The sequence below is a fragment of the Hemiscyllium ocellatum genome, chromosome 1 (genome assembly GCF_020745735.1).
Source record: "Hemiscyllium ocellatum isolate sHemOce1 chromosome 1, sHemOce1.pat.X.cur, whole genome shotgun sequence".
Taxonomy (NCBI): domain Eukaryota; kingdom Metazoa; phylum Chordata; class Chondrichthyes; order Orectolobiformes; family Hemiscylliidae; genus Hemiscyllium; species Hemiscyllium ocellatum.
Window position 1 is genome coordinate 76,808,772 of NC_083401.1, and position 25,958 is coordinate 76,834,729.

Consider the following 25,958-nt stretch of genomic DNA (forward strand, 5'->3'; position numbering starts at 1 on the left):
AAAAGAGATGTCTGTGGCTGCATGCTATTTGGAGACTTACCCCACAGAGGCAGCTACAGCAGTCATATTGTTGGTGTGCAGTCCGAATGCCCCAGAGAGGGGCCGAAGATGGATAGGGTGTTGGGGGCAGGAGATCGCGCGCTTTTTGCTGGGGGTCGGGATTGGGGTGGGGTCTCACGCACTGTGTGCTGCTGCAGTCGCCTGAATGTGGAGCAGACTTTAAAAACTCCAAACCCCAGAAGAAAGGCATTTAATCAATTTTCCAAATAATCGATTGTCCGAACGAAATACTGCCTGCCCATCACATTCAGATAATCAAGTTTCCACTGTAATGGGATAAATTAGTGAAAAAGATTTGAAGCCATCTTTTCATTATGATTTTTTTTAAAAAAAGGTGAGATGTATTACAAAGCCTGAAGGAGGATTACGCCCGAAAATTAGACTCTCTGGCTCCTCAGATGTTAACTGACCTGCTGTGCTTTTGCCAGCACCACACTTTAATAATTCTGACTCTCCAGTATCTGCAGTCCGCACATTCCCCTAGATGTGTGAATGACTACTGAATGCAACCTTATTTAAATACCCTTCAACACTAGAAACCAGGCAATGTCAAAACCATATATGTTGGGCTCAAAAATGACAACAGGTCAATCAGCTAAAAAAAAAACACAATCCACTGAAAACAAAAATGGGGAGGACATCACCAGTGGCAATAAACAGAGAGATGGATGGACACGACTTGCACTACAGGGAGTGAATACCCACTGGAGGAAGCACCTGACACCCAGGGAAATCGGTTTGTTCAAGTTGGGGATCAAATCCACAGTGGAGTTGCTGAGCAAAGTTTTGCCTTGCTTCAAAGCATCAGGTAATCTTCTACCCCACCTGTATTCATGGAGGTACAGGACACCAGGACCCCTCCATCACCTTGACAAACTTCTGTCTCTACTGAAGGGAGGGCTGAGTTCACATGATACAAGTGCAATCTTGCATGTGTAAGGACAACCATAGCAATTTCAGCAGTTTTGTAAGCATATCCTTACTCCACAACACACTGCTGATAATTTACCTCCCTTTGTGATTAAAAAGGGTCACTCAAGTCCCTATTGTTTTTTTTTTGGGGGGGGGGATGGGGGGGGGGAAAGCAGTGAAAGGAAGGAAAAAGTAGCTTTGTAGGTCAGTTAATTACTAATACTATTCATTAAACCGTACCTCCTTGAATTTGATTCCTGCTTGCCTTTTGTTTGTTCCAGATGTGTCAATTTATCCTCAGCCACAGGAGTCAATAACGGTTTAGTGTCATCTGCCATATTTCAGAATATTTGGATCTCCAAGGCCCAGTTATATTTTCATTACTGTTCTTTTATGTACCTATAGCACAGTGATATAAAGATAAACATTCAGGCAATTAAGAGAAATTGTTGTCATACAAGCAGATGCAGATTCAGAATGAAAATGTTTTAAATTCATTCTGATTGCGAAGTCACTGAGTCAGCATTTATTTCCCATTCTTATTGGCCTCAAGATTGTTGTGGTGAGTGGTCTTCTTGAATCACTGCAGTCCATGTAGACTCACAATGCTGTTAGGAAGGGGATTCAGGATTTTCATCCAACTAAAAAAAATCTGAAGGAATACCAACATATTTCCAAGTCAGGACAGTGAGTGGCTTAGAGGGGGAAATACAAATGGTGGTGTTCATATGCATTCCCTTCTAGGTAGAAGTGGTCATAGGTTTATAAAGTGGGTCAACGGAGCATTCATGAATTTCTATAATCTATCTTGCAGTTAGTACACACTGCTGTTGCTGCTGAACATTGCTGGTGGAGGGAGCAAATGTTTGTAAATGTCGTGCCAAACAAGTGGCTGTCTGGTCCTGGTTGGTGACGAGCTTGAGCAATATTGAAGCTGCAGCCATCCAGACAATTGGGTCTGTGCCATCAGACTCCTGGCTTCTGCCTTGTAGATAGTGAACAGGTTTCAGGGAGTCAGAAGGTGAGTAATTTGGTGCAATATTCCTAACCTCTGATCTGTTCTTGTGCTTATGTAGAGTCCAGTTCAGTTTCTGGTTAGTGGTAACCCATGGGACATTTACAGTGGGGGCTCGGTGATGATAATGCTACTGAGTGTCAAGGGGCACTGGTTTGTGTCTTTTATTCGGATGTCTATGTTTGACATTTGTGTGGTGCAAACATTACTTGCCAACTGGCGCCCAAGCCTGGTTATTTTCCAGTCTTGTCGTATTTGGACCGGAACTGCTTCAGTATCCAATGAGTTGCAAACTACGGTAACCATTGTGCATTCATCGAGTGAACATCCTTACTTCTGACATGATGGAGGGAAGGTCATTGATGAAGCAGTTGAAGTACACCACCCTGAGGAACACCTGCAGAGATAGCTTGGAGCAGAGAAGACTGGCCTGCAACTACCACAACCAATCCGGTGTGCCAGGTGTGACTGCAATCAGCTGTCTCCCTTCCCACACCCACCAAACAAACTGGGTGTCACTGAGCAGGTGCTGCTTGATAGCACTGTTGTTAACACCTTCCAACACGATACTAGTGACTGAATAGACTGACAGGGGTGATAACTGGCCAAAATAGATTTGTCTTGCTATTTGTGCAAAGGGCACTTTTGGGTAATTGAATTGGAACAGCTTAGCTAGGGTTGTACAAAGTTTTAGAGCACAAGTCTTCAGTACAATTGCCAGAAGGTTGCAACGGGCCATTAACTTGGCAGTGTCCAGTGTCTCCAACTTTTTCTTGATGATATGTGGAGTGAATCCAGTTAACTGGAGACCGGCATTGGTGATGCTCGAGACCAATGGGAGGTGGTTAAGAGATGGATCACCCACTTGTCACTTGACGATGACCCAGGGAAACCTTCAGCTGGAAGAAGAGAGACAGTCTACACTAATGAAGTGCTAATAGGCGTCAGTAGTGTTATCCAGCAATACTGCTCAGGATTGCATAGTTTGGGATCAACCGGGGCTACTCAACTCCTGACCCCATTACAACCTTGGTTCAAACATGGGCAAAAGACCTGAATTCAAGAGGCAAGACAAGTGTGACACAGCCCTTGACATCAAGGCTGTATTTCACCGAGGATGGCTTCAAAGAACCCTAGCAAAACTGGAATCAATGGGTGTCAGGAGGCAAACTCTCCAGTGGTTGGAGTCAAACCTGGCACACAGGCTGATGGTCATGATTGTTGGAGGTTAGCCATCTCAGCAGGAGTTCCTCAGGGTAGTCTTCTTGGCCCAACCATTTTCAGCTGCTTCAAAAGGCCTTCCCTTCATCATAAGGTCAGACTTGTCGATGTTCACCAGTGATTACACAATGTTTTCCAGTACAACTCTCCACACCTCAGTACATATTCAAAATGTAACAAGATCTGGACAATATCCAGAGGCATGAGCTGACGAGTGTCAAGTAACATTCATACCACACAAATGCCAGGCTATGACTATCAATAACAGAATCTAAACACCACCACTTGACATTCAGTGGTGTTACTATCACTGAATTCATCCATTACCAACCTCCTGGGAGGCTGTCATTGACCAGAAAATCAACTGGATCGCCACACAAAAACAGCATGTCAGAGGCTAGGAGTACTGCTGCAAGTAACTTCTCCTGACTACCTAAAGCTTGTCCATTATGTACAAGGCACAGGTCAGGAGTGTGATGGAATACAGAGGAATTTGATTAACCAAATTTTGCATCATCTGAACAAGATCATAAAGGTCCCAATACCAATAACAGTTAGTCACGCATCAATTATCTGGCATTCAACTAACCGAATAAAATACTCCCTGCCCATGTCCTCCAAATAATTGAGGTTCCTCTGCACTCCCCATTTGCCTGGATGATTGCAGCTCCAACACGAAGCTTGAGACAATCCAGGACAAAGCAACCTGTTTGATTGGCATTACATCCACAAGCACCCACTCCCACCACCACAATGCTCAATAGTGGCATGCACTGATATCTAAAATATGCTGTAAAAATTCAAAAAGATCCTCAGACAGCACTTTCCATCTAGAAGGATAAGGGCAGCAGATACATTGGAACATCACCACCATCAAGTTCCCCTCCAAGCCACTCACCATCCTGACTTGGAAATACATTGTCATTCTTTCAACATAGCTAGGTCAAAATCCCAGAATTCCCTCCCTCAAACCACTGAGTGCACTGCAGTGGTTTTAGTTGACAGTTCACCACCACCTTCTCAAGAGCAACTAGGGATGGTCAATAAATGCTGGCCTGACAGCAACACCCAAATGCAACAAATTAATAAGAAAAATACATGATCAACAACTGCCTGAAGCAGGCTGTGTTTTACTGCAGGTCTGAACATTTTTGACCATTGCTATACAATGAAAGATGCCTACCACTCACTGCCCCATCTGTATTTTGGAAATTCAGTTCACAACACTGTGCTCCTCAATTTCTCCTCGTAAGCAGTGCAGAAGTGTGAGGACCCAGTTCAGAAAGTAGTGCAGACTTAGCCTGAGGCAATGAAAGGGCTTCTTTGGGACTGCCTTTTCCCTCAACTTGTCCATATACAAGAACTCTGCAGCCAACCTAAATGACTATACCACAACTATTACAGAATAGTTAATCCAATAGTCTGCCTAATCAGATACCATGGATGAACAGGGAGATCCACTACCTACAAACGTCCAACTATGAGACATTCAAGTCAGGCAATACTAACCTATACAGGAAATCTGAAAGCGACCTTTGTAAGGCCAGACATACCAAAAGGCAGCACCAAACAGAGCTCGAGGCTCAAGACTAACCACATGGACACCAGTCAGTTGTGACAAGGCTTACATGATATAATGGGGTAAAAGGTGAAGTCAAACAGAATCATGAGCAACAGTACATCCCTACCTGATGAGGTCAATGGATTGTATGCTCCCTTTGAGCAGAAGGTCAGTGAAAGAGTGTCATCTATGCTAACAATCTTGAATGCACCTGCACCCACAGTCACCAATGCAATCATCTTCAACTTCTCCTTCCTGTGATCTTCCCATGGAAGTCCCCACCAGTTTTGAGATGACCATTATCCCAGTGCCATTGGAAAAATCACAGCATGCCTCATTGCTTCTTGCCCTATGGCTCTGACATCTATATTTAGGAAGCAATGAGAGAGATGACTCATGGCTCAAATCACCTCCAGCCTCCCAAACTGCCTTGCAATTCACCTACCAGCAGAATAGGTCAATGACAGATGCCATCTTCCTCACCCCATTTATCCAAGGAAAATCTGGATAACAAGGGTACCTATATCAAGGTCATATTTATTGCTTACAGCTCCACTTCAATACCATAATTCCAAACAAACTCATCTCGAAATTCCAAGACCTAGGTCTCAGATCTTCTGCTCTGTTCCACACTAAGTAATCTAATCTAAAAAATAAAGTAACTGGATCCTTGACTTTCTGACCCACAGACTGCAATCAGTAATAATAGGCAAGACCACCTCCTTCACCATGATCCTCAAACCAGTGCTCCACAAGGATGAGTACGCAGCTCTACTATACTCCTTATGACCATGCGGCCAAATTCTACACCAATTCCATTTATTAGTTTGCTGACAACACCACCATTATGTCAGATTTCAAAGTGATGAGACAGAATACAGGAAAAAGTTAGGGAGCTTAGCAGTATGGAGTAAAGACAACAATCTTTGCATCCAATGTCAACAAAACGAAGGAGCTGGTCATTGACTTCAAAAAGCAGATTGGAGGTCACGCCCCTGTCTAAAACAATGGTGTGAGGTGGAGATTATCGATAGCATCAAGTCCCTGGGAGACATCAATCTGTTCTGGTCCACTAGTGTCAACATGATGGTCAAATAAGCATAACACCTCCTCTACTTCCTCAGGAGGCAAAGAAAATTTGGCATGTCTTCAGAGATTCTGACCAATTTTCACAGATGCACTATGGAAAGCATTCTATCTGGGTGCATCCTCGCTTGGTATGGCAATTGCTCTTCCCAAGACTGCAAGAAATTACCGTGTTGTGAATGTAGCCCAGTCCATAATACAAACCAGTCTTCCCTCCGTTGACCAGGTTGTAGAACAGACACCTAAGGGTTCAGGTGCATAATCTTTTGAACAGGGTGGTTACGATAGGAATGAAGTCAAGTGGTCTAAATCCTCAAACATTTGAGTATACGAATTGGAATGTCATGTTGAAGTTGTATAGAATATTCATGAGGCCTCTTCTGAAGTATTGTGCACAGTTCTGGTCACCCCATTATAGGAATGATATTATTAAATCGGAGAGGGTCCAGAAAAGATTTACTGGGATGTTGTAAGGAATGGAGGGTTTGAGTTGTAAAAATAGGCTGGGATTTTCTTTCCCACTGGAGTGGAGGTGGTTGAGGGGTGAATTTAGAGAGGCTTATAACATCATGAGGGGCATAGATAAGGTGAATAGCAAAGATCATTTCCATACAATAGGGGACTTAAAAACTAGGGGGCATATTTTTAAGAGGAGAAAGATTTAAAAAGGACAGGAGGGGCAACTTTTTGTTTTGCACAGTGGTTCAGGGAGAGGCTGAATAGGCTTGGGTTATTTTCCCTGGAGTGGAGGCTGAGGGGTGACCTTATAGACGTTTATAAAATCATGAGGAGCATGGATAGGGTAAATAGACAAAGTCTTTTCCAGAGGGTGAGGGAGTCCAGAACGAGAGGCATGGGTTTAAGGTGAGAGGGGAAAGATTTAAAAGGGTCCTAACGGACAACTTTTTCCACGCAGAGGATGTTGGGTGTATGGAATGAACGCCAGAGGAAGTGGTGGATGCTGGTACAATTACAACATTTAAATGGCATCTGGATGGGTCTATGAATAGGAAGGGTTTAGAAGGAGATGGACTAAGCGCTGGCAAATGGGACCAGATTAGGTTAGGATATCTGATCAGCATGGATGAGTTGGACCAATGGGTCAGTTTCCACACTTTATACATTTATGATGCAATGACTGTGTGTGAAATGAACTGCCAGAGGAAGTCGTGGATGTAGATACAGTTACAACATTTAAAAGACATTTGGATAAGTTCATAAACAGGAAAGGTTTGGAACAATATGGGCCAAACGCAGGGACTACTTTGGTCTAGAACATGGTCAACATGGACGAGTTGGACTGGAGGGTCTGTGTCCGTGCTGTATGACTCTAGGACTCCATCTATGCTTCCCAGTGCCTCAGGAAAGCAGCCAACATACTCAAAAATCCCTCCCATCCCAGTTATACTCTCTTCTACCCTCTTCTGTCAGGCAGAAAATAAAAATGTTTGAATACACATATGAACAGATTCAAGAACAGCTTCTTCCCCACTATCAGATTTTTGATCAGACCTCTTTTGCTGCACACTGTGGTTGTAACACTATTCTACACTCCTTTCTGCTAGCCTGATGCACTTTGTATGCCCTGTATAGCACGCAAATCAACACTTCTCATTGTAACTCAGTACATGCAACAACAATCAAATTAATAGATACTTTGCAACCAGATCATTTGACCTCTGAAAATATTGCAAACTTATTGCATTCAAAAAAACTTCTGTTCTTACAAATTCAAGACTTTTGTGCTGTGGTCAGTGTACTCTACTGTCAAAATATTCTCTTTGAAAAAGCTCAAGTACATGCACAGCCAATATTATAAGTTAACAAATTACAAACTTCCAGCCAATTTTAGACACCACTTGCATAACAAAAGGGAACCCTCTTGTTCTTAAACTATGACCCCTAGCTCTAGTATCCCCCATAAGATAAAATATCATTGTTATCCACCCCAAGAAAGTCCCCTCAGGTTCTCACATTTCAGTAAAATCACAGCTCATTCTTTTAAATACAAAATGTGTTTTGACCCAACCAGTTTTCAAAGAGAAAGTCTTAATCCCAGGAATGACTCAAGAGAAGATGCTCTAAGTTTAGAAAAGTATAGATTCAATGATGATTAAAGAGAATTTTATAAAATAACGAAGGAATTAGATTGAAGTAGTTTAATGATTTCAGCAGAAAATGTTAGAAGACAAATAAAGTGGAGAAAATAACAATGCTTGCAAATTACGGAGAGATCAGATAAAGCTTGAATGAATGTTTGGTAAATCTTTCTCCAGAACATAATGGGCATGATGTCAGCTTGTACTCAGAATGCTGAGGCATTGTATTCCTTCTCAGTGATAAAACCACAACAGCAAGCCATTCTTCCTTTGAGCTCACAGACTCTGTCAGAGCAATTTCAGTCAAACACATCCTTCCATTCTGTCCCTGTGACCTTCTAAGTTCACTTCCTTAAAGTGTCCTTCTAATTTTCTTTCGAAATCATTTACAGTCCACATTCCAGCATTCACCTCGTAGCAAGTTCCAGGTCATTACTTTAAAAACAAAACGTTGCTTCGCACTGTCCTGCAACTCTGACCTCATTGATGTCCCAACAGCTTAACAGATCAACTTTGCTTTGCTTTGCTAAATTTTTCTAAACTGGTCATAATCAGAGGACACTTATGCATCAAATTTTCGGTGGTTATCCTGTGGAGCACAGGATATTGAGAGGAGGAGATTTTATAATCAAGTGGTTTCTCTTCAGAGTGACTGTTACTCTGGACATAGTTTTCCAGATCATTTAAAAATCAGAGCCAACAGAAATAAATTGTTACAGGATTTGTTGGATCAGTTTTCATCATCTAAAGGAGGTCAGAGTTTCCACTCACAGCCCCCAAGGCTCCTTTCATCCCACAGTTTCCTTTATCCGAACAGCACTGTGGGTCTACCCGCAGCACATGAACTGCGACAGTTCAAGGCGGCAATTCACCCACCTTCTCAAGGGCAACTAGGGACAAGTAATAAATCCTGGCCAACTGATAGTGAAAGAAATGCTGTTCTTCTTAGAATGCAGAGTAACAGTGGTGCAATGTGTATTGCAAAAGTTTACGAGAGGCAACAGAGTAAAATACTAAATTTATTTATTTGGTGTATAATGCAGAACAGCAAGTGACAGAGGTGGAGAAATATAGCCTCCTCAGCATGCCCTACCATTCATGACTTCAAGATAGAGGACGATATCAAGCCTATCACAATTCAATTCCTGCTTCTCAACTTCTGTTGAAATGTCTGACGTACCCACCTTGTTCAAATCAATGCAGGCCAACCTAATTTTTGCATGCAGAACCATTGAATGAATCATGTTAACACTATCAAAATTACAATAAGAGGCATCAATTCCACAATTAGCAGGAGTTTCCAGAACAAGTACAAGCATGGATACCAGTCCAGGAATAATTTCTAAGAACCAGGAACAAGAATAGGCCATTTGGCCTCTTGATCCTGCTTTGCCATTCAATGAGATTATGAATGATCTGTATGTGGCCTTTACTCCACATTTCTGCCTGCCCATAAACCTTAGACTTCCTTGTCCACTAATATAAAACTCAATGACAACCGTATTTAATAATCCAATACCAAAAAATGTTGGGGAATCTCAGCAGATCTGGCAGCACGTGTGAAGAAACAAAGTTAACAAAGCAAGTCCAGTGTGACTCTTCAAAGCACACTCATACTAGACTTGAAGCATTAACTTTGCCAGATTCGGTGAGTTTGTTTGTTTCAGCTTTCCAGCATCTGCAATACTTTGATTTTATTTAATAAACCAGTCACCACTGCCTTTGAGCTTTTGGACTTCACCAATCCAATGATCCTCAGAAGAAATTCCTCTTCCTCTCTGTATTAAAAGGAATATCCCTTACTTTTAAATTCCTCTCCCCACTTTACTCCCCAATAAAAGGGAAAACACTCACCATCTGCTCTACCAGGTCATTTTAAAATTTTATGTTCTAATAAGATAACCTCTCATTCTTCCAAAACTTCAATGAGGAGAAGCCCAACCTTTCACCACAAGACAGTCTTTGATGTCTTAAATCAGCACTAACTTTCAAATGGCTTTAACAAAACAAAAAGTAGAAAAACTGGAAACAACTCCAGAAGCAGACTAACTAAGGACATGTACAGGACTGTAGCGAGACTCTCAGATTTAGAGTCCAACACCCTTCCAATGAAGTCAAACTCAAATTTACCTTTCTAATTACTTCCTGTACCTCCCTACTAAATTTGGATGTAGATATAATAGCTAGATGCCTCTACATCAGCATTTTGCATTATGTGTCCCTTTGGATGTCATTCTCTTCTTATACACCCATCAAAAAAGTGGAAAATGTCACATTTTTCCACATTATAGTCCCTACACCAAATGTTTGCCCAATTTGACTCCTTTCTGCATTGTGTATGTTAGCTGTCTTTGTATAGTCAGCAGATTTAGCTACAACAGACTCAGTATTCTCATCCATATCATTACCCTAAGTTTCTGGTGAAGTAAGTCTTTAGTGGAACATTACTGAATGTGTTACAGAATTCCAAACACATTGCATCTTTAGAGAATCATATCGCAAGGGAGGTAAAAACAATTACTGCAGATGCTGGAAACCAGAGTTTAGATTAGAGTGGTGCTGGAAAAGCACAACAGTTCAGGCAGCATCCGAGGAGCAGTAAAATCGATGTTTCGGGCAAAAGCCCTTCATCAGGAATACCTGAAGGGCTTTGCCCGAAACGCAATTTTACTGCTCCTCGGATGCTGCCTGAACTGCTGTACTTTTCCAGCACTACTCTATTCTAAACTCATAGCATGGAATCAAACCATTCGGACTAACGTGTGCAATGACCACATCCCAATCTGACCTAATCCCATCTGCCAGCATTTAGCCCATATGCCTCAATCTTTTTAATTCATGTACCCACCCAGACATCTTTTAAATGTTGCAATTGTACTTTTCTCCACCACTTCCTCTGGCCACACACACATCGTCCTTTGCATGAAAAAGTTACCCCTCAGGTCTTCTTAAAGTCTTTCCCCTCTCATCTTAAATCAATGCCCTCTACTCTGGGTGGGGGTGGGGAAAGGAGGAGATGACCCTCGACATTCACCCTATCTATACCCTCATGATCTTATAAACCTCTATAAAAGGCCACCACGAGCCTCCAACACCCCAGGGAAAACAGTTTCAGCCTATTCAGCCTCTTCTTTAAAGGCAAACCCTCCTGTCCTGTCAACATGTTTGTAAATCTTTTCTGCACCCTCCCCATAGAAGGGTGAACAGAATTGTATGTAGTGTTCTAGATTTGTCTTCCACAATGTCCTGTACATTACCCAACTCCTTAATTCAATGCATTGATCAATGAAGGCGAGCATGCCCACATGCCTTCTTCACCACCTTCAAGGAACTATACACCTGCACCTCTAGATCTTTGTTCAGCAACACTGCCCATAAGTTCTGCCCTTATTTGCCTTACCAAAATGTAACACTACACATTTATCTAAATTAAACTCCATCTGCCACTTTACCCACTATTTGTCCCATTCTACAAAATTTCAAATCATAAAACATAATTTCACTTGCATAAAGTTGTGATTACGCATGCTGACTGTATTAGGATTTTAGAAGACATCCCACTATGACTAGAACCATGAATTTCCACAACTCTGGATAATAGCTTTGCTGGCAATTTCCGCTTTCTGTCTCCCACCTTTCTTCAAAGGTAGGGTAATATTTGTAGATTTCTAATCCACTGACTCTTCCAGAATTTCCTAGCTACAATCAGTTCTCAGGAAAGGTCACATTAACATTGGGCTGATGAGTGGTTCAGTGGTTAGCACTGTTGCCTCAGAGCCAGAGATCTGGGATTAATTCCAGCCTTAGGTATAGAATTTGCACACTCTCTGTGCCGGATTCCTCAGACTAGTTTCCTCCCAAACATGTACAGATTAGGTGGATTGCCAATGTTAAATTGCCCATAGTGTCCAGGGATGAGAGTGTAGATTAGCCATGGGGATAGGGTGGATGAGTGGTATGCTCTTTGGAGGGTCAGTGTGGACTCGAATGGCCTTCTTTCGCACGGAGGGTTATAGGATTTTATGAAATCTGCCTCTCTCCACAGATGGTAACACACCCGCGTTTCTCCAGCAATTTGTTTTCGTTTAACTCCAGACTAGATGTTCGACAGGATATCAGAAGGACACACCTTAGGATGTCAGAGGAAGAAACAGCACCGCCCAGCAAGTTACATTTAGTATACTAATAGTTTCGTATATCAAAAGGTTTCGGATTTAAAATCCCAAATCTGCGAGTCATCCTAAATCGATAGGTGTACATTTGTACTCATTCTAGTTGAAAAACCATATGCGGAATCGATTACAAATTGTAGAAACCAGAGAAAGATCGCGTCAATGTAGTCTTTGAGGCGCACGTAAGTAAAAACCGATACTATACGAGTGGCACAACTTCTAAGCAGGTATTTCAAACCGTACTTCGAATGCGAGATGGGTTTTTTAATTGCTGTCTTTGCAGTCTTACAATTCCAGCAGGTCCCGAACGCCTGCTTAATTTGCCAATTTATATTTCCAAGGAAGTGAAGTGAAACTTATCTTCAACATAGAGAGTAGGCTTCTTGAAATATCACTGAAAGTTTACTCGACTGGAAGGGAAAAAGAAAAGCAGATCAAGAGTGCGTTTAATACCATCCTCACCCTATAATTAGGCCATTCCTACCAGCAGTCATCAGAATGGGGTTGGAGGCTTGAGAGAGTGAGTGACTCAGAAATCAAGTGCGCCGAGAAGTGACAATCTGTTCGTATCATTGTCTAATGAAAATCGGTACTTGAAAAGCAAAATGTTTTATAATATGAAAGCAAGAGACGTGTACCTTTCAGCCTCCTGGAAACAGCGGATCTGCTCTAACATCCCTAACTTGTTTCTGTTTAGATTTGCAGGACCTGCTTCTGTGTAAGTGGTCTCGGCTAGTGACGGTGTCTCACTGCAGGACAGTGCAGCAGTGCCCGCGTGCCTCACTTTACCTGGTTCCAGGTTCCCTCAGTGTTCCACCGGGAGCAGCCCGAGCGCCCGCTCCGTCTGCGCAGGCGCAGTTCAACTTCCCAGCCCGCAGCTGTAGAACTACTGTTCCCAGAAGCCTCTGCTGCCCGGACATCTAGTAACAACTCATCGGTTGAAAATAGTACCGCAACCGGCGAGTAAATTTTACATTCGACAACAAATTTTAAAAATCCCCACCGGTTCTTTGCAGCCGGTCACGGCTCGCTACCTTCCCGGTCAAGGTTTCCGCTGAAGTCAGCTGCCAGGAGTCGTCATCATCACGTGCGAGAACGAAGCCGGCTTCCTTTGTGGTGTGCGCGGCGGTGTCACGTGATGTCTATCAGTGCTCAGCCTGGTGACTCACAGAATGGTGACGGCACAAAGGCCATCCAGCCCGCATTGTTCAAGCTGCTTCCAAACCCTGTAACCTTTTGTCTTCAGGTTCCAGTTGCCTTTAGAGGGGAGCAGATTGAATCTGATTGTAGCACTCTCTCAGACAGTGCCTTCCAGATGTCCACTCTTACGGCTTCTCGCATGTTGTAGCTTCTTTTGCCAACCAACCCTGCTTTCTCGATCTTCCACTACGTGTCAAAGAGTGTGGCGCTGGAAAAACACAGCCGGTCCGGCAGCATCCCAGGAGTAGGAGAATTGACGTTTCGAGCATAAGCCCTTCATCAGGAATGGAGAAAGTGAAGACTGCAGATAATGGAGTATCAGAGTTGAGAGTGCAGGAGAGTCGACGTTAAGCTAATGTCTGAAATGTTGATTCTCCTGCCCCTTGGATGCTGCCTGACCTGTTGCGTTTTTACAGCACCACACATTCGACTTTTCGTCAAGAATGCTAATGCTGGAAACATCAACTCTTCTGTTCCTGGGATGGTCCCTGACCAGCTGTGTTTTTCCAGCACCACAATTTTTTACTCTGATCTTCAGCATTTGCGGTCCTCGCTTTCCACAACCAGTGAACAGTTTCTCTGTATCTGCTCTCTCCAGATCCTTCCTTATTTTCAATATCCATATTAGAAGGACACACCTAAATTCTCAACACCACCCACGTAATTTAAGATGTTTATTCCTGGAACCATTCTCGTCAACTGTTGTGCAGACCATGAACTGAGCATGTTATTGGGTGAATTGCTACTACAATTTGAGTAATTAATGTGAAGGATTTCTTCTCTAATGCTACCTAAGATTTGAAATTTTTGTGAATAGAGAATTTTCGAGCAAATCAACATATACAAGGCCTAATTTGATTGATTTTTGATCTTTACAAGAATCAAGGGTTAGGTGACTGAGGTCGTGAGCTAGAAACAGGAGTTAAGGCCTCAATTTGAAAAACTATTAGAGAATGGTAGGGTATTCTCAAAGGGTCAGATGCCTACTCATCCTCCTTTTATCCACCAAGCAATGTAAATAAGACAAAATTTGGTATTTTACTCCATTACTTTTGCGGTATGCACTGTGTACTTTATTGTCTGTGTTCTTTTATTAGATCACTTAGAGTGTGGAAACAGGCTTTTCGGCTCAATAAGCCCACACCAAACCGCCAAAGTGCGACCCACCCAGACCCATTGCCCTACATTTACCCCTTCATCTAACACTACAGGCAATTTAGCGTTGCCAATTCACCTAACCTGCACAGTTTTGGACTGTGGGAGGAAACCAGAGCAAATCCACACAGACACAGGGAGAATGTGCAAACTCCACACAGTCACGTGAGGCAGGAATTGAACCCAGGTCTCTGGCGCTGTGAGGCAGCAGTGCCTACCACTGTGCCTCCCGTGTTTTTTCTTGGGATATCCTGATGTTATTGAAATGCAATATTGATATTTAAATCCTTATTTACGGTTTTGCACGAATGAGAAGTAATTGATTGGGTAAGAATGTGGCAAGCCATTTGAGATAATCTACACTGATTTAAAAAGAACAGTAATAACCAACATTTGCACCATTAGTATAAAAACATCCCAGGATACTTTAGAGGATTATTACCAGCCAAAAGTCTGTACCAAACTACATGAGGAGCTATAAGGATAAATTATGAAAAAAATTAGTCAACAGAATCAGTTTTGCAGTGTAACTTAACATTAAAAATGACTGAATGTCTATTTGAGAAAGTTGGAGAGATTCAGGAAGACAGACAAAACTTCTAAAGGTGCTTCAATTAGGAGATAATATATTACTGCAGATTACAACAGTGACTACACTAAACTTTAAAAGGTACTTTGTTAGGTGTAAAGTAATTTGGGACAAATTGAGGTCATGAGGGGTACTATAGAAATGCGAGTCCTTGCCCAAAATGGATTGTAATGATACAGTGGTTATTGTATGAGAAACTGTTATAAGTTTGAGGATTAGAATCAAATCATTCTGGAGTATAAAGCCATGAAAGTGACTGTGAAATTGCTGTTTATTGTAAAACATAACTAGCTCATGAATGTCCTTTGGAAAAGAAACAAAACCTCCTTACCCACTCTGTGTGAACATGATATGACTTCATTTCTGTACCAACTTAGTTAACTGCACTTTCCGATTCTCTTAGTTTGACTCGGGAAGGGAAATGGGGAAACTGGTGAAATTCACATTGATCCTGTGTGGCTGGGGGTCCCAAGGAGGAAGATGTGGTGTACTTCCTCCACGAGTCAGATGGTTAGGGATTGGCAATGAAGGGATGCCCAGGACCTGCATGTCCTTGGTGGGATGGGAGGGATAGTTAAAGTGTTCAGCCACAGGACGATGGAGTTGGTTAGTGCAGGTGTCCCAGAGATGTTCTCTAAAATGATTGCAAATTGGCGTCCTGTGTCCCCAATGTAGCACCCAACATCAGGTGCAATGGATGCAGTAGATGACGTATGTGGAAGTACAGGTAAATTTCTGTCAGATGTGGAATGATCTTTTGGGGCATTGGATGGTGGTGAAGGGGGAGGTGTGGGAGCAGGTTTTGTACTTCTTGTGGTGGCAGGGGAAGGAGAAGGTGCCAGGAGGGGAGGGTGGGTTGGTGGGGGTGCATGGACCTGATAAGGGAGTCGCAGAGGGAATGGTCTCTCCAAAACACAGATACAGGTGGTGATGGAAATATATCGCTGGTGGTGGGGTCTATTTGTAGGTGATGGAAATGACAGAGGATAATGCGATATATGTAGAGGTTGGCGGGGTGGAAAGTGAGGACCAGGGCCATTTCTGTCCTTGTTGCGATTCGAGGTTGGGGTTCAAGGGTGGAGATGTGGGAAGCGGACGAGATGCACATGGGAGGTGAAGTTGCAGTCTTTGAAGAAGGAGGCTATCTGTGATGTTCTATGGTGGAATTGATTCTCCTGGGAGCAGACGTGGTAGAGGCGGTGGAATTGGGAACAAGGAATAGCATTTTTAGAGGAGATAAGGTGGGAGGAGGTGTAGGCTAGATAGCTGTGGGAGCCCGTGGGTTAGTAGTGGATGTCCTTGTTGAGTGGATCTCCGAACTACCCTGGGACGGAACAGTTGCTATTCTCACTCCAGTAATTCCTGGCACCGTGCACCTCCATCGCATCACCACTATCTTCCTTCCCATATGACTCCTCAAACATTTCATCTTAGATAAAATCTTTAATGGAAAAATTGTTTAAAGCTTTCTGGAAGTCAAGATACAACACCTTCATGATTTCTCACTTCCTCAAATGCTGTGGGCAGAGTCTTCCTTCTCTGATTTCATATTGACTGTTTTTTTAACATTAGCATGCAGCTGAACCTGACTCATACTGATGAATACAGTTTGTATGGGGCAGCAGGAGAAAGTGAGGGCTGCAGATGATAGAGATCAGAGTCGAGAATGTGGTGCTGGAAAAGTACAGCAGATCAAGCATTCCTGATGAAGGGCTTTTCCCCTATACGTCAATCTTCCTGTTCCTTGGATGCTGCCTGATCTGCTGTGCCTTTCCAGCACCACATTCTTAACCCTGTATGGGGAAACATATGAACAGTGAAAATGAAGGCCTATAATTGAAACCTTGAGAGTCTCCAAAAAATACCATGACAAACTAGAATGGGAAACCATTAGTGATTTTAAAACAGCTATGTTGAGACAAGTAAAACCTTTTAAAAATTGATAAAGTCCTACTCATATAAATGGGCATGGCAGGAAATGTTGTGACTTTAATACCTTGATCAATACCCTCACAACTGATGTTTCTTAGGCAGTTAGGATGCTATGCAATCTTCATGATATGGTCGAAGTATTTTGCATAAACTAGTTAAGGGGGAAGTATGTGTGAAAGGTGATAACCAAATTATCTTCATGAAATATGGAAGTTGCCTGTAGTAACAACTCATTGCTTTTCAGACTAAAAGAAAATCTGATGATTAATTATCAATGTGAGCAATCATTGCTACCTTTGGAGATACTAAACCCAAGATGGATTGCATTTAATTTTTTATTCATTCACAGGATGAGGATGTTACTGGTTAGGTCTCCCCTTCCCTAAGTGAAGAGTCAAACACCTTGTTGTGGGTCTGGAGTTACGTAGGCCAGACTGTGTATAGATGACATTTTCTTTCCCAAAGAACATTAATGAATTAGATGGCTTTTTGCAACAATCAACAACGGATTTGTGGTTATCATTAGACTCTTAATTCTGGATTCTTATTGAATTAAAATTTCACCATCTGCCATGGCAGGATTCAAACGAGGGTCCCCAGAACATTACTTGGCTCTCTGGATTAACAGTCCAGTGATAATGCCACTAGGCTATAACCTCTCCAGCTTCTTAGAGTCACAGAATCATAGAGATGTACAGCATGGAAACAGACCCTTTGGTCCAAACTGTCCACGCCAACCAGATATCCCAACCCAATCTAGTCCCACCTGCCAGCACCCAGCCCAAACCCTTCCCATTCATATACCCATCCAAATGCCTCTTAAATGTTGCAATTGTACCAGCCTCCACCACATCCTATACCATCTCATTCCATACACGTACCCCCCTCTGTGTGAAAACGTTGCCCCTTAGGTCTCTTTTATGTCTTTCCCCTCTCACCCTAAACCTATGCCCTCTAGTTCTGGACACCCCGACCCCAGGGAAAAGACTTTGTCTATTTATCCTATCCATGCCCCTCATAATTTTGTAAACCTCTATAAGGTCACCCCTCAGCCTCCGACGCTCCAGGGAAAACAGCTCCAGCCTGTTCAGTTTCTCCCTATTGCTCAAATCCTCCAACCCTGGCAACATCCTTGTAAATCTTTTCTGAACCCATTCAAGTTTCACAACATCTTTCCGATAGGAAGGAGACCAGAATTGCACGCAATATTCCAACAATGGCCTAACCAATGTCCTGTACAGCCGCAACTTGACCTCCCAACTCCTGTACTCAATACTCTGACCAATAAAGGAAAGCATACCAAATGCCTTCTTCACTATCCTATCTACCTGCGACTCTACTTTCAAGGAGCTATGAACCTGCACTCCAAGGTCTCTTTGTTCAGCAATACTCCCTAGGACCTTACCATTATGTATATAAGTCCTGCCCTGATTTGCTTTCCCAAAATGCAGCACCTCGCATTTATCTGAATTAAACTCCATCTGCCATTTCTCAGTCCATTGGCCCATCTGGTCCAGATCCTGTTGTAATATGAGATAATGCTCTTCGCTGTCCACTACACCTCCAATTATTGTATCATCTGCAAACTTACTAACTGTACCTCTTATGCTTGCATCCAAATCATTTATGTAAATGACAAAAAGTAGAGGACCCAGCACCAATTCTTGTGGCACTCCACTGGTCACAGGCCTCCAGTCTGAAAAACAACCTCCACCACCACCCTCTGTCTTCTACCTTTGAGCCAGTTCTGTATCCAAATGGCTAGTTCTCCCTGTATTCCATGAGATCTAACCTTGATAATCAGTCTCCCATGGGGAACCTTGTCGAACGCCTTATTGAAGTCCATATAGATCACAACTACTGTTGTGCCCTCATCAATCTTCTTTGTTACTTCTTCAAAAAACTCAATCATGTTTGTGAGACATGATTTCCCACGCACAAAGCCATGTTGACTATCCCTAATCAATAGTTGCCTTTCCAAATACATGTACATCCTGTCCCTCAGGATTCCCTCCAACAACTTGCCCACCACTGATGTCAGGCTCACCGGTCTATAGTTCCCTGGCTTGTCTTTACCGCTGTTCTTAAACAGTGGCACCATGTTTGCCAACCTCCAGTCTTCCGGCAACTCACCTGTGACTATCGATGATACAAATATCTCAGCAAGAGACCCAGCAATCACTTCTCTAGCTTCCCACAGAGTTCCCAGGTACACCTGATCAGGTCCTGGGGATTTATCCACCTTTAACCATTTCAAGACATCCAGCACTTCCTCCTCTGTAATCTGGACATTTTGCAAGATGTCACCATCTATTTCCCTACACTCTGTATCTTCCATATCCTTTTCCGCAGTAAATACTGATGCAAAATATTCATATAGTTTCTCCCCTATTTTCAGTGTCTCCACACACAGGCCACCATGCTGATCTTTGAGGGGCCCTATTCTCTCCCTAGTTACCCTTTTGTCCTTAATATATTTGTAACAACCCTTTGGATTCTATCTAATTCTATGTGCCAACGCTATCTCATGTCCCATTTTGCCGTCCTGAAGTCCCTCCTACTCCTACTTCCCTTATACTCTTCTAAGGATTCACTCGATCTATCCTGTCTATACCTGATATATGCTTCCTTCTTTTTCTTAACCAAACGCTCAATTTCTTCAGTCATCCAGCATTCCCTATGCCTACCAGCTTTCCTTTTCACCCTGACAGGAATATACTTTCTCTGGATTCTTGTTATCTAATTTCTGAAGGCTTCCCATTTTGCAGCCGTCCCTTTACCTGCGAACATCTGCCTCCAATCAGCTTTCAACCGTTCTTGCCTAATACTGTCAAAATTGGCCTTTCTCCAATTTAGAAATTCAACTTTTAGATCTGGTCTATCCTTTTCCATTATGATTTTAAAAGGAATAAAATTATGGTGCAGGAGGGAGGGTTTCGGGTTTTTGGATAATTGGAGTTCTTTCTGGGGTAGGTGGGACCTCTACAAGCAGGATGGTCTTCATCTAAACCAGAGGGGTACTAATATCCTGGGTGGGAAATTCACTAAAGCTATTAAGGTGGATTTGAACTAATACAACAGGGGGATGAGAACCAAAATGGTAGGACAGGTACAGAAGAGGATGAGAGTAGCGAGTTCCAAAATCAAGTATCTGACACTGGCAAGCGAGAACCTGGTTTGAAGTGTGTGTACTTCAACGCGAGGAGCATCCAAAATAAAGTGGGTGAACTGGCAGCGTGGGTTGGTACCTGGGACTTCGATGTTGTGGTCATTACAGAGACATGGATAGAGCAGGGACAGGAATGGCTATTGCAGGTTCCGGGATTCAGATGTTTCGGTAAGAACAGAGAAGATGGTAAAAGGGGGGGGAGGTGTGGCATTGTTGATCAGGGAGATTATTACAGTTGTAGAAAAGATGTTTGGGGACTCGTTAACTGAGGTAGTATGGGCTGAGATTCGAACCAGGAAAGGAGAAGTCACTATACTGGGAGTTTTCTATAGGCCTCTGAATAGTCCCAGAGATGTAGAGGAAAGGATAGCAAAGATGATTCTCGATAGGAGTGAGAGAGACAGGGTAGTTGTCATGGGGGACTTTAACTAACCAAATATTGACTGGGATCACTACAGTACGAATACTATAGATGGGTCAGTTTTTGTCCAGTGTGTGCAGGAGGGCTTCCTGACACAGTATGTAGACAGGCCTACAAGGGGTGAAGCCACTTTAGATTTAGTACTGGGTAACGAGCCTGGCCAGGTGTTAGATTTGGAAGTAGGTGAGCACTTTGGAGACAGCGATCACAATTCTGTCAGGTTTACTTTAGTTATTGGAAAGGGATAGGTGAACTCCACTGAGCAAGAGTTACAGATGGGGGAAGGGAAATTACGAATCAATTAGGAAAGATTTAGGAAGCGTAGAATAGGGAAGGAAACTGCAGAGGATGAACACATTAAAAATTAGGAGCTTATTCAAGGAAAAGCTCCTGTGTGTCCTAGTTAAGTATGTACCTGTCAGGCAGGGAGGAAGATATAGAACGCGTGAGCCGTGGTTTACTGAGGAAGTGGAATCCCTGGTCAAGAAGAAGAAGAAGAAGGCTTATGTTAGGACAAAATGTGACAACTCAGGGTGCTTGAGGGTTACAAGGAAGTCAGGAAAGACCTAAAAAGAGACCTCAGAAGAGCCAAGAGGAGACGTGAGAAGTTTTTGGCGGATAGGATCAGGGTTAACCCTAAGGCTTTCCGCAGCTATGTCAGGAATAAAAGAATGACGAGAGTTAAATTAGGACCAATCAAGGATAATAGTGTGTGGAGTCAGAGAGATAGAGGAAGCACTAAATAAATATTTTTCGACAGTGTTCACTATAGAAAATGAAAATGTTGGCGAGGAAGACACAGAGATACTTGCATCTAGGCTAGAAGAGATTGAGGTTCACAAGGAAGAGATATTAGAAATACTGCAGAGTGCGAAAATAGACAAGTCCCCTGGGCCAGATGGGATCTATCCTATGATCCTCTGGGAAGCAAGGGAGGAGATTGCCGAGCCTTTGGCATTGATCTTCAAATCATCATTGTCTACAGGAATAGTGCCTGAGGACTGGAGGATAGCAAATGTGGTTCCCTTGTTCAAAAAGGGTATTAGAGACGACCCAGGTCTCACTTCAATTGTTGGTAAAGTGTTGGAAAAGGCTTTAAGAGATAGGATTTATAACCATCTAGAATAGAATAATCTGATCAGGGACAGTCAGCACGGTTTTGTGAACGGTAGGTCGTGCCTAACGAATCGTATTGAGTTTTTTGACAAAGTGACCAAACAGGTAAATGAGAGTAAACCGGTTGATGTGGTGTATATGGATTTCAGCAAGGCGTTCGATAAGGTTCCCCACAGTAGGCTATTATACAAAATACAGAGGAATGGGATTGTGGGAGACATAGCAGTTTGGATCAGTAATTGGCTTGCTGAAAGAAAACAGAGGGTTGTAGTTGATGGAACGTGTTCATCTTGGTGTCCAGTTACTAGAGGCGTACCGCAAGGGTCGGTGTTGAGTCCACTGCTGTTTGTCATTTTTATAAATGAAGGCTTAGAACGGTGGGTTAGTAAATTTGCAGATGACACTAAGATTGGTGGAGTTGTGGATCGTGACGAAGGATGTAGTAGGTTGCAGAGAGACATAGATAGGATGCAGAGCTGGGCTGAGAGGTGGCAAATGGAGTTTAATGTGGACAAATGTGAAGTGATACACTTTGGATGAAGTAATCGGAATGCAAAGTACTGGGCTAATGGTAGGATTCTTGGGAGTGCAGATGAGCAGAGAGATCTCGGTGTCCATGTACACAGATCCCTGAAAGTTGCCACCCAGATTGACAGGGTTGTTAAGAAGACATACAGTGTTTTGACCTTTATTAATAGAGGGATTGAGTTCCGGAACCAGGAGGTTATGCTGCAGCTGTACAAAGCTCTGGTTCGGCCACACTTGGAGTATTGTGTACATGGGCGACACGGTGGCACAGTGGTTAGCACTGCTGCCTCACAGCGCCTGAGACCCGGGTTCAATTCCCGACTCAGGCGACTGACTGTGTGGAGTTAGTATGTTCTCCCCGTGTCTGCGTGGGTTTCCTCCGGGTGCTCCCGTTTCCTCCCACAGTCCAAAGATGTGCGGGTCAGGTGAATTGGCCATGCTAAATTGCCCATGGTGTTAGGTAAGGGGTAAATGTAGGGGTATGGGTGGGTTGCGCTTCGGCGGGTCGGTGTGGACCTGTTGGGCCGAAGGGCCTGTTTCCACACTGTAAGTAATCTAATCTACAGTTCTGGACACCGCATTATTATAAGGATGTAGAAGCTTTGGAAAGGGCGCAGAGGGGATTTACTAGGATGTTGCTGGTATGGAAGGAATGTCTTAGGAGGAAAAGCTGAGGGCCTTGAGGCTGTTCTCGTTAGAGAGAAGAAGGTTGAAAGAGAGACATACAAGGTAATCAAAGGGTTAGATAGGGTAGACAGGGAGAGCCTTTTTCCAAGTATGGGGACGGCAAACATGAGGGGACACAACTTTAAAGTGTGGGGAGATAGGTATCAGACAGATGTCAGAGGTAGTTTCTTTACTCAGAGAGTAGTAAGGGTATGGAATGCTTTGTCTGTAGTAGATTCGTCAAGTTTAAGTCCATTTAAGTCGTCATTGGACAGGCATATGGACATACATGGAATAGTGTAGGTGGGATGGGCTTCAGGTTAGTATGACAGGGCGGCGCAACATCGATTGGCTGACGGGCCTGTACTGCGCTGTAATGTTCTATGTTCTATGTTCTATGATGGCTGGCCCCTAAGTGCTCCTCCACTGACATCTCAGTCACCAGCCCTGCCTTATTTTCCAAGAGTAGGTCAAGTCTTGCACCTTCTCTAGTGGGTACATCCACATACTGAATCAGAAAATTATCTTGTATGCACTTAAGAAATTCCTCTCCATTTAAACCTTTAACACTTTGGCAGTCCCAGTCGATGTTTGGAAAGTTAAAAACCCCTACCATAACTACCCTATTGTTCTTACTGATAGCTGAGATCTCCTTACAAGTTTGTTTCTCAATTTCCTTCTGACTGTTTGGGGGTCTATAATACAATCCCAATAAGGTGATCATCCCTTTCTTATTTCTCAATTCCAACCAAATAACTTCCCTGGATGTATTTCAGGGAATACCCTCCCTCAGCACAGCTATAATGCTATCCCTTATCAAAAATGCCACTCCCCCTCCTCTCTTGCCTCCCTTTCTATCCTTCCTGTAGCATTTGTATCCTGGAACATTAAGCTGCCAGTCCTGTCCATCCCTGAGCCGTGTTTCTGTAATTGCAATGATATCCCAGTCCCATGTTCCTAACCATGACCTGAGTTCATCTACCTTCCCTGTTAGGCCCCTTGCATTGAAATAAATGCAATAAGTTCTTGTTGCAAAAAAACTGCATTACAAATTAAACCTGAATTTGAAAGCTGTAATTTGAAATCTGTAATTTAAAACAACTTGAAAGATTCTTAATAGAAACTGAAAGAACTGCGGATACTGTAAATCAGAAACAAAACCAGAAATTGCTGTGAAAGCTCAGATGCAGCATTTATGGAGAGAAATCAGAGTTTTGGGTCGAATTACCCTTCCTCAGAACTCCTTAAAAGATTCTTAGCTGAGTCATTTCATACATGTTTCATTAATGTTCTTTTTCTCACGTACAGACATAAAAAGTCAGTACTTGTATGAGCAAACATAACCTCAAAACCCTCAACAGTAAAGAAAATCCAAAGAATTCATAAAATCACTAGAAAAGACTTAATTCAGCAAATAAAAGCACACAAACCTGAAGCGGTTGTTGCCAGACCAGCAAATATGAGGTGCACATAATTCTAAAGTCCAACAGAGAACCAACAGCAAATCTTTGTTCTTGAAACTTAGCAAAATTCTCTGCTAAATGCTGTTCTGTTGTATTGTCCTCGCAAAGCTATCTTTCAAGTGACTTTAGATTATATGACCAGCAGTTAGTTTATATGTTCCAATATTCTCTGGTTACAGAATCATGGAGCCAAATTTAAGTGTAATCACAGGGGAAGCTCACAGACGACAGCTTCACAATCAAATAAGTGCAGGTATGGAACCATTTTCAACCTTTGGGAATTATCCCTACTGAACCCTAAATGGTATCACAATATACTACATCATCATGGTACATTCAATGCAATGTCAAGTAAGATCTGAAAAATGCCAAGATACTCTCGAATTATGATTAATTTCAACATTTAAACAGCACAGAAAGTGTTGTGTCAACTGTTTGACAGAAAATGCATGCATAAGCAGGGTATTTCCTGGTTGAAACCAGCAACTGCAGCTTTGATAGAATGTGGAAGTCTCTCATAGTTCTTTCTTGCCATATTCTCAAATCAATTTTATAAAATCTTGGGCAAATCATGTACTTCATTGATCTTTTCTAGCATTTGATATGTACTGTAGTTAGATATTAGCATTTTTTTAATGTTGCCAAAAATCAATGCTGGTTGTGCTGGCTAATTACACTTGTGTCTCAGAAATTACATTTGCTGAGGACATCTCCTGGTAAAATTACTTTGAATTTACACATGAGCTGTGCAAAACAGCTTTCGAGTTTTATTAGGTACATGAGGTGCTACAGATGACAGCTAGTTCACCCAGGTAATGGTAATGAAGCTTTGAAATCCTTCGCAGTTTACTTTGGAAAATTAAGAACATAAGAATAGGTTTAGGAGAGTAAACTATGCATCCTTCAAGCCTGCACTGCCATTCATTATCGTCACAGCTGATCTTCTGCCTCAACTTCAGTTTCTCATTCATTCCTTCGAGTCATACAGCATAGAAACTGGCCCTTTGGCCCACCATGTCTATTCTGTTCAATAAGCACCAAACCATACTAATCCTCTTTGGCTGCACTTAGTCCGTAGCCCAATATACCCTGGCATTTTAAATATTCATCCAGATGCTTTTTAATTGTTGCAAGAGTACTTGCGTCCATCACCCTCTCAGGCATTACATCTTCCTTATGTGTACCACCCTTTGGGCTAAAGAATTTTTCCTCATATCTCCTCTAAACTACCTCACTTTAAACATATGACCTCTGGCTTTAGACACATCTACCATGGGGAAGAAATTCTCACAATCTACTCTCTCTATGCCTCAGAGCTGGCTTCACTGAAGCATTGCTGAAATATTTTGTGTCTGTTTCCATCATAGAAAACACAAATTTCATGCTAGAAATGTAGGGTATTTCAGGAATGATAATTAAGAGCCTGGAACTTAAGATAATTAAAATTAATTGTGTATACTTCAATCAGATCCTCCCTCAGTCTCCTCTGTTCTAAAGAAAGCAAAGCCAGCCTATTCAGTCTCTCAACTTTTCATCCCAGGCAATATCTTGGCAATACAGTATCTTGGTGAACAAAAACAGAAATTGCTGGAA

At 42.6% G+C, this 25,958-nt stretch overlaps 2 protein-coding genes across 7 annotated transcripts in view; one reads left to right on the forward strand and one right to left on the reverse strand.

The window, feature by feature from the left end:
* slc38a9 (solute carrier family 38 member 9) overlaps positions 1-13,198 on the reverse strand; it is an 81,301-nt gene extending 68,103 nt beyond the window's left edge. Inside the window, exons 1-3 of one of the 5 annotated variants that reach the window (XM_060823223.1) lie at positions 12,916-13,198; positions 12,416-12,536; positions 1,213-1,371 (exon numbers count right to left, since the gene is read on the reverse strand). In XM_060823223.1, the coding sequence (XP_060679206.1) occupies positions 1,213-1,310 (98 nt within the window). In that variant the 5' untranslated portion in view covers positions 1,311-1,371; positions 12,416-12,536; positions 12,916-13,198. The other 4 variants (XM_060823155.1, XM_060823242.1, XM_060823191.1 and 1 more) reach the window with 4 other exon arrangements.
* The window catches only part of ddx4 (DEAD (Asp-Glu-Ala-Asp) box polypeptide 4), a 145,729-nt gene continuing 131,873 nt past the window's right edge, over positions 12,103-25,958 (forward strand). The window contains exons 1-2 of one of the 2 annotated variants that reach the window (XM_060823043.1): positions 12,103-12,308; positions 24,545-24,618. The gene's annotated coding sequence lies outside the window, so the exon portion shown is untranslated. Of the gene's footprint in view, positions 12,309-24,515; positions 24,619-25,958 lie in introns of those variants that run through there. The other variant, XM_060823056.1, reaches the window with a different exon arrangement.